This window comes from Chionomys nivalis, chromosome 7 (genome assembly GCF_950005125.1).
Source record: "Chionomys nivalis chromosome 7, mChiNiv1.1, whole genome shotgun sequence".
Lineage (NCBI taxonomy): Eukaryota > Metazoa > Chordata > Mammalia > Rodentia > Cricetidae > Chionomys > Chionomys nivalis.
This window is the reverse complement of record NC_080092.1, coordinates 12,370,677-12,383,642: the sequence shown is the minus strand read 5'-3', so window position 1 is coordinate 12,383,642 and position 12,966 is coordinate 12,370,677. Positions and strand designations below refer to the sequence as shown.

At 45.4% G+C, this 12,966-nt stretch overlaps 1 protein-coding gene across 10 annotated transcripts in view; it reads right to left on the bottom strand.

Moving 5' to 3' along the window:
* Pkd1 (polycystin 1, transient receptor potential channel interacting) overlaps positions 1–12,966 on the bottom strand; it is a 51,124-nt gene that overhangs the window by 27,485 nt on the left and 10,673 nt on the right. For 5 of the 10 annotated variants that reach the window (XM_057776073.1, XM_057776077.1, XM_057776076.1 and 2 more), the window contains exons 2-10: positions 5,047–5,118; positions 4,864–4,935; positions 4,523–4,770; positions 3,597–4,268; positions 3,298–3,481; positions 1,958–2,178; positions 1,578–1,693; positions 771–897; positions 243–478 (exon numbers count right to left, since the gene is read on the bottom strand). In XM_057776073.1, coding sequence (XP_057632056.1) covers positions 243–478; positions 771–897; positions 1,578–1,693; positions 1,958–2,178; positions 3,298–3,481; positions 3,597–4,268; positions 4,523–4,770; positions 4,864–4,935; positions 5,047–5,118 — 1,948 coding nt within the window. The remainder of the gene's footprint in view (positions 1–242; positions 479–770; positions 898–1,577; positions 1,694–1,957; positions 2,179–3,297; positions 3,482–3,596; positions 4,269–4,522; positions 4,771–4,863; positions 4,936–5,046; positions 5,119–12,966) is intronic. The other 5 variants (XM_057776078.1, XM_057776082.1, XM_057776079.1 and 2 more) reach the window with 3 other exon arrangements.

The following is a 12,966-nucleotide window of genomic DNA, read 5'->3' as shown; positions in this document are numbered from 1 at the left end:
CTTTCTCAGGGATAGAAAGATAGAAAGCAGGTAGCTGCTCCAAGGGAGAACAAGAGTTCCCCCTTAGATAACACAAGGACAGAGACCCTGAGAAGGAGATAAGACAGGGGCCTTGAAGCAGGATGTAGGCAAGAGAATCAAGGCAAGGCTGTTGGGCACACACAAGAAGCCTGCAAGGTATCTGATGAAAGACGAGGATCCTGGGCAGTCAGAGACATACAGGCCCACACCAGGACACATACCAAGTACTGTGTGGGAGGCCCTGCAGGCACAGAGAAAAGGAACTCCTTCCATAGCGTGTAGTTGGCTCTGGGAAGTCTCAGCCCTGACATGGACCCATTGATGCAGACATGAGGGTTGCAGGAGGCATCAAAAGGTACACAGACATTGGCTCCAGGACACCAGTGTTCCTTGGGCATACACTTGTGAGCTAGCTCAGTTCTGTTGTCAGATTCGCTGCTGCCTTCTAGGGCCACTGCTGGGAGAAGAATGTCAGGAACCTGATCACTAACAAGCTACTATTAAGAATTCCCTTCTTACCCATTACAAAACCAAACCTGGATAAGAAGTTCCTCATTTCCATCATCACTCCCCTGCCCCTAGACCATGCCCAAGCAGGCACTACCCGATCTATCATTGGGACAAGGAAACAGGAGTTGGCAACTCTGCAGAACCTGCCATCAGTCTACCTTGAAGCTGGGATTAGAAGGCATGAGAGAATTCAGAAAGCCCACCTAAGTCTCCAGCTCCTTGCCCTTACAGAACCCCACCTGCTCCTCTTGAGGGACGGTACACCTGCAGACGCAGCTGGACAGGATCTTTAAGCTCCATGGTCTCAAACTCTGCTGCACTAAGAAAGGCTTCACGGGTAGGGCTCAGGCCAGGAAACACCATGACCTAGAGGAGATGGAACTGCCTCAGCTCAAAAGATCTACCCCTTGAGGTGTAAGCATAGCCCTCTCAAGGCTACCATAAACCTCATTTCTTTTTTTTTTTTTAAAGATTTATTTATTATGTATACAACATTCTGCCTCAATATATGCCCACACGCCAGAGGAGGGCGCCAGATCTCAGCACAGATGGTTGTGAGCCACCATGTGGTCGCTGGGAATTGAACTCAGGACCTCTGGAAGAGCAGCCAGTGCTCTTAACCTCTGAGCCATCTCTCCAGCCCCATAAACGTCATTTCATATCACTTGAGAAGAAAAATCAGATCAAAACTATCTGTGAACAACAGAGAGGCTAAAGCAAGATCATGAGTTCAAGACCTCCCCGGGCTACACAGCAAGACTTCTCAGATAATGGAATGAGATGCTTGTCATCTGCACTCTGAGTATTTTTCTAAATGTCAGACTGGCTGCACTAATATTTAACAACCTCTATCAAAACCAGCTTTGAGGGTTGGTTTTGTTATTGTTGTTTTTAAAGGGTTAGGTGCTAGGAACTGAACCCAGACCCTCACTAATGCTAGACTACTGCTCTACTACTGCACCATATCCCCAGCCCCCAACTTGATTACTGGAGACAGCAAAAATGCAAGGTCTTTGGGTTCTAGAACACAAAAGGGACTGGCCTACCTTCACAGGCTTCAGGGGGTCTTGGAGAGTTTCCTGCTGTGCCAATGGATGCAGGGGTCCGGACATGCCTCCACCAGACACTCCCACAAGAAAGTTCTCAGCATCCCACACAGGCCCTAGGGGTAGGAAAGTATGCAATGGATGCCAGGGCCAGGCAGAGGTGACACTGGGGAAATATCCAGGTTGGGGCTGGACCTAGGGCTGAGTCACCTGGCAGAACCATTTGCCCCACCCTCTTATCTTATTTCTTCTGTCTTTATTTCTTCTGGTTCAGCCCCAACCCAGGCACAAGAACAAACATTCAGCAAACACATGGTCACTACTGAGCCTGAGAAGGTAAGAACAGGGAAGAGCGGCTCCTGCTACAGAGCAGTCCATACCTCCAGGTCTCAGCTCGCAGACATAACTATGTGGTGCCGAACACAGGTCTGTGTTGCACTGCCCAGCGGGCCCCAGACGCACACAGTGCTCTGCTGTGGCTGGGTGTGGCTCCCCTGGCAGCCAGTTCTGACAGCTTTCCAGGCTGAAGGCCTCACCCTGAGGATCCAGGCCTTCCTCTGCCCCCTCCACAGATGAGAAGCCGATCCACACATCCAGGCTCCTGAGGGCAGATTCAAGGGAGGGCCAGGCCATCAGGGAGCAGTTATACCTTACCTCTGGGGACACACCCCTCACAACACCCTGGCAGATGGGTCATATCACTCTCATTTCCCAGGTGGTGATACAACCTCAGAAACATTACTCAGCAAGGACCAATAACCCAGGCCCATAAGCCACATTCAACCAGAATCATATATATAGAACCAGCTCTTCTTAGAGACCTCAAATTTTGCTCAGGATCAAGGGCCACCAGACCTTGTCCTGAAGGGAAACTTTGAGGGCTGGAGCAGAGGATCAAGACTATCTTACCCATGGGTGCTACCTGATAGTTCTACCAAGGCAGAAAGGCCCTTCTAGAGGCAAGGTTTAGAGGTTCATGGCCCAGTTTGGGCACAGGCACATACACAGGAATATATATGCACAAGTACACCCACTGGTACACAGGTGGGGAGTCATAATGGAGCCCTGGTTCCATGTAAGGTCACTGTCACCATTACCTGGATGATTCTGGAGAGGGTTCTTAGCCACTCTGGACCTCTACTTCCCCTTCTCAGCACAGGCAATATAAAGGATGTGAGTGACCCTTAAGACAGGAGTTCCCACCCCACCCAGGGAACAGACTCCTAAGAGAGGAGAAGTGTACCCTTACCACCCAACCTGACACAGAAGACTGTAGGGTCTCAGTATATGTCCCTACAAGCCTGGACAGGGCACAGGAGGCTGACAAGCTTTCCACAGATGGATAGCACTGTCACTCACTGTGTATCAGAGGGTGGTGAGCATAGGGGTATGAGGAGGAGAAAGTATATCCTGGTGGTCACCAAGAACCAGTTCAGGCAGCAGGACTCAGGGCACTCCACTAGACGGTCAGGAAAGACCTGAGGCCTGAACCTAATTCAACCTGTAACACTTCCCGTAAGTGTTTAGAGAAGCTGCCCCATCCACACCCATAATTATACAGGCAGAGCTGCCAGCAATGGCCAGCTGTGGGGCAGGACACAAAGGCCCAGCTGCTCCCAGCTCACCTCCTGAGCTTCTACAGGCCTCAGACTCAGTCCACACCCAGCATCCCCAGCAACCTCTATCCACTTTGGCTCTTCTAGGGTTTGGAGGCAAGTACCTGGTAACCTGGGAGACCAGGAAGTGCTGAATAGCAGGACTGTCCACCATAGCCAGAGCAGCTCCAGCCCAGGTCCGGCATTGCTCCTGTGCTTGCAGCCAGGGTGCCTTCTCTGCTACCAGGCGGTAGCAGTGCCCATTGCCAGGGAAGATCTCTGTGTCTGAGGGGCAGAGTGGGTGCACCACTAGGGGATGGCAAGCAAAGAACAAGACATCAAGGTATGCCTGAGGCTGGAGTAGCAGGCTCTACCCTACCCCAGCATAGAAGAGGAAGCATGAGGGGTGAATCAGGGTAAGCACCTTGAGCAGGCACCTTATCCAAGGCCAGGATGCTATAGGTGACTTCGAGGGCTGAGCCTCCACGGTGCCGTATGCCAAGTTCAAGGCTCTCATCACTGTGCACGGAGGATGGGCACACAAGCTCCAGGACAGTAGGTGCCATTTCTACTTGCACCTCTGTCTCCAGCAGAGCTGAGGCAGTCCCCAAGGCCAGCACAACTGTCACGTGATAGCCCCCAGGCAGTACATAGGAGTGGGTGGCAGCAGGGCCAGCCATGTCCACCTCAGAGGAGCCATCTCCAAAGTTCCAGCGTGTGGAGTTGATGGGCAGAGGGGAAGTGATGTGGAAGTCTGCTGGCTGGCCAGAGGCCAGGGGTCCACGGGGCCTCACAAGGGCAGCCCCTGGGGAGGCAGGAAAGATGTGCTGGAGCAAAGTGGGGGCCCCACAGGCAGAGCTGAGGGACAGTGAGATGCTGGAACACCAGGACGAGCAGGCTGCAGAAGTGTTGGAGGGCTGGCCTGCCCCACAGAGACACTGGTTCTGTTCTGAGAGGGCCGCAAGGCTCTCACCAGCTGAGAAGCAGAAGGCACTGCAGGCCTCAGGCTCCAATGGCCCCTCATGAGCAAAGAAGAAAGGCACTGCTGCCACAGTGCCTGAGCTGTTGTCAGGGAGGCAGGCCACATAGTTTTGACCTGGGAACAGACAAATACATTGGGTCCCAGGGCCTTACCTTCTCCTGACTGCCTCTTGTTTCCTCACCAACTCTCTTTAACTCTCCATGGCAGAGCCCCCACCCCCAAAGAGACCTTCTAGACCATATCTGGCCACTATCTTCCCATGTATGTCTTTCCCTGGGCCTCATCAGCCACCAGGTCGGTAACTCCACTCTCCCAGTAAGGAAAACAGTGTCATCCTTGTCGTTTTGCCCCACATCCCCTGCACTCACCACAGGCACTGTCCAATAAGGGGATACTGAGGAGAGGTTGGCCGGCCAGTGGAATGGGCCCACTACACGTGGCTGCCTCAGGATGTACCACATGCACCTGTTGTTCCTTTGCCCAGCGTGGCAGCCACGCCAGACCACAGCTGCACTCAAATGGGTTCCCACTCAGGTTTCTGCAGGAGAGGGGCAGGTGTGGGGTACCAGGCCAGCAGGGATACAGATCAACGTCCCACTGCCCACAGCTCTCAAAACTGGGAGGAAGAACAAAACAGGGCAGGAGGACAGAGGAGGTGTTGGGGATAAGAGACCAGTTACTGACACCCACTAAAAACAAAGCAACTTACATTTCACTTAAATTAAATAAATTAGCAAACACTCCTTCTTCTAATGTAGAAATCCTATTGTTGCTTATGTCCCTGCAAGAAAAAAGGATTGGACAAGGTATGACCCTTTGGTGACAGGTAGCACTTCCTGCTTGCCCTGAGTAAACTTCAGTGTGGCAGGCATAACAGGGAGGGGACACTCACAGCTCCACCAGTGCCGAGAGGTTCACCAGGAGTCCAGTGTCCAGCGTCTGGAGTAGGTTGTGGGACAGGTCTCTGAGAAACAAGTGGCTGTGGTCAGGACAGGAACTCTGGGCTAGTCGAGGGCATACCTGGTTCTCACCAGAAGCTTCCCAGCATCCAAAGCTATGGTTTCTCACCCCACAAGCCCCCTATTCTCTCAAGCCACAGGAGAGCTTTTCTCATGAAAGACATGAGAAACAATCTGGGGAAAGTGAGGTAGAAGAGCTAAGGACCACACCTAGGCCCTGTTCTGAGGACCACACAGAATAATTGACCTAAACACCTCCCATGTGGCCCCTGCAGCCCTTCTCCCAAAGGAAAGCCTTGGTCTGTCTCCAGTACAACAGAAGAGTCCCACATCATCAAGGTCTGGTTATTCACACCCTTTACATGACATTCATGGTTCACTAGGGCTGGGGAACCTAGCTGGCAGTAGAAGAGAGTCTTCAAGATGTTCCCAAGATGCACTGGGGGCACAAAGATGCGACGAACGAGGAAGAATCCTGCTGGATAACCCGCACCACAATCCTAGTGACAGCATACAATATATCTCCCCAAACAAGCTATCAAAACTCTCAATTCAGGGATGTGGAGATGGCTCAGGATTGTTAAAGCACTCAATATTGTTAAAGTCCTCAACAGCAAGAGGACTGGAGTTCTGATCCCCAGAACCCTCATAAATGCTGGCTAGTGAGACTAGCCATATTGGCAAGCTTTAGGTTTGGTTGAGAGACCTTGTCTCAATAAGATATAAGAGTGGCAGTGGCGGCACAGGCCTTTAATTCCAGCACTTGGGAGGCAGAGACAGGCACATCTCCATGAGTTCGAGGCCAGACTGGTCTACAAAGTAAGTTTCAGACAGGCTCCAAAGCTACAGAGAAACCCTGTCTCAAAAAAAGAAAGAAAGAAAGAAAGAAAGAAAGAAAGAAAGAAAGAAAGAAAGAAAGAAAGAAAGAAAGGAAAAAAAAGAAAAGAAAAGAGAAAAGATGGACGAGATTAATCCCAGTACTTGGGAGGCAGAGGCAGGTTGATCTCTGAGTTCAAGAACAGCTAGCCAGGGCAACACGAAGAAACCCGGTCTCAAAAAACGAAGAAAAAAAAAGATGGAAGAGTGACCAAGGAAGATTTCTAACATCAACCTATAGCATTTCTACACATATTTGTACACATATACAACATACACATGAAAAAAATGGAAGAAAGACACCCCAGACTTAATTTTTTTTTAAGTTTTTTTAAAAAGAAGATGCTATGAAAGTTTGTATACAGGCAATAAAAATCAGAATTAAGAAATGTGGGAATGGAACATGGACCAGGGAGATAGCTCAATCCATAAACTACCTGCTGGGGGATCTGAGCTTGGTCCTCCAAAATCCACATAAAAAGCAGCTGTGGTAGAGCATATTAATTCAACACTAGGGAGATAAAGACAGGCAGATCCCTAGGACTATTAGCTAGGCAGCCTGCCCTAATTATACAAGCTTCAGACCAATAAGAGACCCTGCCTCAAAATACAATGCTCAACATTCCTTTGTTTTGTTTTCTCGAGACAGGGTCTCACTATGTAGCCCTGGCTGTCCTGGAACTCACTACACAGATCAGGCTAGACTCAAACTCACAGAGATCCACGACTCCCAAGTGCTAGGGTTAAAGGCGTGTGCTACCACACCTGGCAAGTGGACAGTATTCCTAAGGAATGACAACTGAAGTTGTCCCTTTGGGCCTATACAGACAGACACACACACACACATAGAGACAGAGAGACAGACAAAGTTGAGGCTGGAGAGATGGCTCACAGGAGGTTAAGAGCTTTTGCTGCTCTTGCAGAGGACCCAAGTTTAGTCCCCAGCATCCACATGGTGGCTCACAACCATCTGTAATCCCAGTTCCAGGGGGTCCAATGCCCTCTTCTGCCCTCTGTGGGCACTACACACATGTGGGTCACATGCAGGAAAAACACATATACGTAAAATAGAAACACACTGTAACAGATAAAGGTATGTGGAACATGAATTGCCACTTTCTACTGTACTGTAAACTGGAGCAGACAGACTGACAGAGAGGAAAGCATCACAGAAAGGCACTGGCCTTTGAGAGCCTCAAGAGAGAAGGAGGAGGAGAGCAACTACTGAAAGAGAGTCTGTCCTTGTTACTCGAGTCACCTGCAACCTGTGATGGGGCCAGGTTGTATTTACAAAGCATAAACCTGTGCAAGCACAAAAGCAAAGCATCAAGACAAGAGAGATGGGATTGGAGAGATGACTCAGCAATTTAGAACATTAGCTGCTCTTTCAGAGAACTCAAATTTGGTTCCTAGCACTCACGTTGGCAGCTTACAACTGCCTGTAACTCTAGCTCAAGGGGACCCCACACCTCTGGCTTCCAGGAACCTGCATACACATGGCAGACTCACAAAACACACATATACACACAAATAAAAAAAATTAAATAAGGTTATTTATTTATTTTTAAAGACAAGAGACATAGCCAAGTCTGGTAGCACACACAGGTGGTAAGAGAATTGCTCCAAGTTCTAGAGCAGCCAGGGCTATAGAGTAAGATCCCATCTAAAAACAAACTAAAACCTAACAGACCCAACTACATTCCAAAACAAGCAACATCTACACAAAAGGTCACAGATAAAATAAAAAAATCAAACTACAGGCTGGAACTCCTGCAGCAGCCAACACTTGGAGTGATAGCTGCTCAGAAGGCTGAGGCAGGTGGATACAGTAAGCATATGAAGAAGTACCAGGAACACAGTAAGATGCCTCAAAACAGTAACTAAAACCTAGGCTTGGAAATGCACTGGTACTTCATCTAACTAACTAACCACCCAACCACATCCTTGCTACAAACACTGAATAAACTATTCAGCAAATGCCAACAACTCCTTTTTATGCTAGTGATGTAGCTCAGTAGCTAAGAACTCCAACCAAAAGGAAGAATTAAAGAAAGTTTACATAGCCGGGCGGTGGTGGCGCACGCCTTTAATCCCAGCACTCGGGAGGCAGAGGCAGGCGGATCTCTGTGAGTTCGAGACCAGCCTGGTCTACAAGAGCTAGTTCCAGGACAGGCTCCAAAACCACAGAGAAACCCTGTCTCGAAAAACCAAAAAAAAAAAAAAAAAAAAAAAAAAAAAAGAAAGTTTACATAGTAACTTGACAACTACTGGTGAAAACAATGTAATCATGCTTTTCATCTACTAAATTTGTAGTTGTGTTATGTCACAAGTCTAGCCCCAAATTCTAGTAATAAGGAGGTAGATAACTTAGGCTTCACCTATGAAACCAAATAACATTGGTATTACTCATTTTAGGAGGTATTTCCAGTGTCAAGCTCTACCCAAAAAACTGCTACTCTCCACCTTCAGAGTCTTGATAACCCTCAGTCAACCTGCCATCCATGCATTGGGCTCTCTTTGCATACATAATCCAAAGTCCAGTGAGGCTTCTGGTACAAGAGACCCTGTATCACCACGACTCAGTGGACACTTTTGGGCCCTTCCAAGTCTATACACCACTCCACAGTCTCGAATTCTCCACAAAATTGTACTTAGTTTTCTGGTGGTGATGATATCTCAACAAGAACATGCCTCTTGGGCTGGAGAGATGGCTCAGAGGTCAAGAGCACTGGCTGATCTTTCAGAAGTCCTGAGTTCAATTCCCAGCAACGACATGATGGCTCACAACTGTCTATAATGAGATTTGGTGCCTTCTTCTTACATGCAGTTATACATGGAGGCAGAATGTTATACACATAAATAAATCAATCTTTAAAAAAAAATGCCAATTGCAAAGATTTCCCTCATCCCTCTCCAGAAATGGAGAAAGAAAACTCAAGAGGAAGCACCTTGCCAGGCTTAATCCCAGCACATGGGAGGCAGAGACAGGTAGATCTCTGAGTTCAAGACCAGCCTGGTCTACAGAGCGAGTTCCAGGACAGCCAGAGCTATGTAAAGAGACCCTGTTTCAAAAATAACCCAAATATAAAAGTAAAAAAAAAGAGTAAGTGCCTGGTACAGAGCTCCAATTCCCAATACTTTATGGGATGTGAAATGTCCAGGATGCTATAAAATCCCCACGGTCTTTATCCATGCACAAGCAGCAGTCTTTTTTTTTTTTTCTCGAGACAGGGTTTCTCTGTAGCTTTGGTGCCTGTCCCGGAACTAGCTCTTGTAGACCAGGCTGCCTCGAACTCCCAGAGATCCGCCTGCCTCTGCCTCCTGAGTGATGGGATTAAAGGCTTGCGCCACCACCCGGCCTCAAGCGGCAGTCTTGCACACTGGCTGTCCCACTGTCCTCTGCCAGCCTATGAGAGGAAGAACAAGTTGTAGAGAAGGACGTTCCTTCAGATGGAAGCAGCACTCTAAGCATATAATCAATGGATGCTATGAAGTAATTTTGTACACTGTGAAGACAAGTCACTCTGATTGGCTTAATAAAATGCTGAATGATCAATAGTTAGGCAGGATTTCCAGGCACGCTGGAAAGGAGGAGGAGAGAGATGCAAGGAGACACGGGACACAGGAAAGCAGGATAGACGGTTCATAGATGAGGTAAACAAGCCTCAGGACACAGGAAAGCAGGATAGACGGTTCATAGATGAGGTAAACAAGCCTCAGGGCAGCACATGATTAACAGAAATGGGTTAAATTATAAGACCTACTTAGAAACAAATCTAAGTTATCAGCTGAGCTTTCATAATTAATAAGAAGTCTCTGTGTGGTTATTTGAAAGCAGGCAGGCAGGCAAGAGAGAAAAATCCACCCACAAATGGCACCCAACATGGGGTACATATTTCCACATAAAACCTGAAAAAGCTTTTAAAAAAAAAAAGTGTTCCAAATACACAAAAATGGAGCCAAACATGGCATCCTAGTTCCACAGTCTCTCATGTGGCTGTGGTACAGAGATGCATTTCCTAGCAGTGCACCATGAGCTAAGTGGCAGAGTGGTTTAGGTTTTGCTCATGCAGATAGAAAAGGTTATAGATATGCAGCAAAGCAAGTCCAGACCGGAAAAAAAAAACCCTCTAAACACAATACAGTGTTTAAAATACGTGTCTTTAAAAATGTGTGCATGCTTAAGAAAGAAAAGAAAATGGGTATAGAGTCATAGAAAAAAATCATATCTAAATAATAAAAAAGAACAAGCCATGTAGAGATGGGAAATACACACAGTCTGGATCCTGTATGGTGTTGTACTGACTTTAAATTTTTTGATTGTTGATGAGCAAAATAGCTGTTGAGAGACACTGGATTATAAAAACTACTAAATTGCCGGGCGGTGGTGGCGCACGCCTTTAATCCCAGCACTCGGGAGGCAGAGGCAGGCGGATCTCTGTGAGTTCGAGACCAGCCTGGTCTACAAGAGCTAGTTCCAGGACAGGCTCCAAAACCACAGAGAAACCCTGTCTCGAAAAACAAAAAAAATAAATAAATAAATAAATAAATAAATAAATAAAAAACTACTAAATTAAGCCAGGCAGTGGTGGCAGCAGAAAAAAAAAAAGAAAAATAAGTAAAAAAAATTAAAAAAATTAAACCAACCTATATAATTTAAAAATGTCTTAACTTCAAAATGAAAGCCAAAAATTATGTTACATTGGAAAAAGGTTATGCTTTTGTTCCACAGAAAACAAAAGGCTGTGGACTTATTCAATGTCGATAGAGATTAGATTTGATTAAGGAGACTCCCTGAAAATCCTGGCTACAGACATAAAGAAATAAACCTAGAAAAACTATAAGACAAGTGATGTATATTTTACCTGTTCAAACAACAACAACAACAAAAATCATCTTTGGATGGTTTGTGTGCAACACACAGTCCATACCTGTGTTAATGCAGATATGTATGTTACTTTTGAAAGTTGATGTTTTTACAGAACAAGGGGACCAGACACCAATAAAAATGGTGGCCCAAGTGATACAGCCTCTCAGAATGCCTCTGTTGCAGTTTCTTCATAGTTCTGCATTCAGAACATCTTCAAGGCTGCTAGCTGAGATGATCCAATCTCACAGTAATCTGTGCCAGGACCTGACCATTATCCTAATTTTCTCAGGGTCCTCCAAAGATGCCAACCTCCTGTCAGACAACAGGAAATAGTCTAGAGAACACAACACCCAATTCCTCAGAGGTGAGGTGGGTAGTTTTGGGTCATTCAGTAGGCTATGGATGTCTGTCATTGTTTAGGAAAGCTGGTTACAAACTGTTATTGGTCATGGTCAGAAAAAAAACTGAACAAAGGAATCAGATTTGGAGATCTCTTTCTGAAGGAAAAAAGAGTGATGTGTATAAAAATGATGAGATAAAAAGGATGAACTGTTGAGTCTACTTTTGAAAAGTCACAAGCCGGGCGATGGTGGCGCACGCCTTTAATCCCAGCACTCGGGAGGCAGAGGCAGGCGGATCTCTGTGAGTTCGAGACCAGCCTGGTCTACAGAGCTAGTTCCAGGACAGGCTCCAAAGCCACAAAGAAACCCTGTCTCGAAAAACCAAAAAAAAAAAAAAAAAAAAAAAAAAAAAAAAAAAAAGTCACTAGTTACATTGGTATGGATTTCTTATATTTGATACAAATTTAATGTTATTTTTCAGAACATACTGTACATATATTTCTACTCTTGTTGAAGGTATTGCACCTATGCAACTCATTTAACAATGTAATGTAAATTTATAGTCCTTGAAAGTTATTATTACAAACTGTTTAGGATAATAAAGAAATACAGATTAGTAGTCAGTCACCTATAACAAACTTGTAGTCATGTTAGGTATATTTTCAAGGTCAAACAGATATATTTTAGATAGATAGATGGTCTTCAAACACTTCAAAGACCTACAAAATATGGTATTTTAAAAAAAAATTGGGGGGGGTTCAAGACAGGGTTTCTCTGTGTAACACCCCTGACTGCCCTAAAACTCTCTTTTTATATCAAACTGACCTCAAACTCACAAAAGATCTGCCTATCTCTGCTTCCCAAGTACTGAGATTAAAGGCATGTGCAAACCATGCCTGGCTTAAAAATGTTTTGTTAACACAGACCTTTTCAGGAAAGTGAGACATATCTGCTCCTAACAGTACCAATTTACTTCAGAGAAATTGAAACTCCAAATTGAGTTTGCTTTCAATGTGGCAAAACTAGCTATTTGGGCAAGAAATGATCCTGTCTTGACTGCTAACAGTATGCTGAACAAACTGGACAAGCAGGACACAAAGGAAAAAGACTATTGAACTTTGACAAGATAAGGTTGGACAGTCCTTTAAAATTCCTGCTTCACAAAAAAAGTCTGTCCCATAGTCTAGGCCTGTAGGCCAAAGACAGATACCCCAACATTACAGAGGAAAGTTGGGGTGATTTCCAGACAGACAGATGTCTCTATCATTTCTTAGTTTTGGAAGTGGCTTACACTGCACTTCTTGTTTACTCAGGTAATATTACATCCTTCTGGGGTCTTTGAGGTATTGAAACCTAGACAGTTATAGTTCTCCCTAGTTATGATAGAAGTTAAATTAGGTACAAAACTTTGGAATCATCAAGAGAAGATAAATAATGGAATATTTTCTCTAAATTTGCTAAATACAAATGGACTAGACATGGCAAATGTAATTCTTACTTGATAATTATTCTTATTGTATATACTTTTATTTGTTAAAGTTAATACCTTTCCTTTTTATTTAGACAATACCCGATCATTGTTCTTTTTTTAACCTTTTTTTCTTTTTATTATTATTATTATTACAAATTTTCACCTCCTCATTGTTCTTATTGTATACAATTTTACTGTGTTAGAGTTGAAATCTTTCCTTTTTATTTAGACAAAAAGGGGGAAATGTTGTAGAATAATCTTTTTGTACACTGTGAAGATACGTCACTCTTATTGG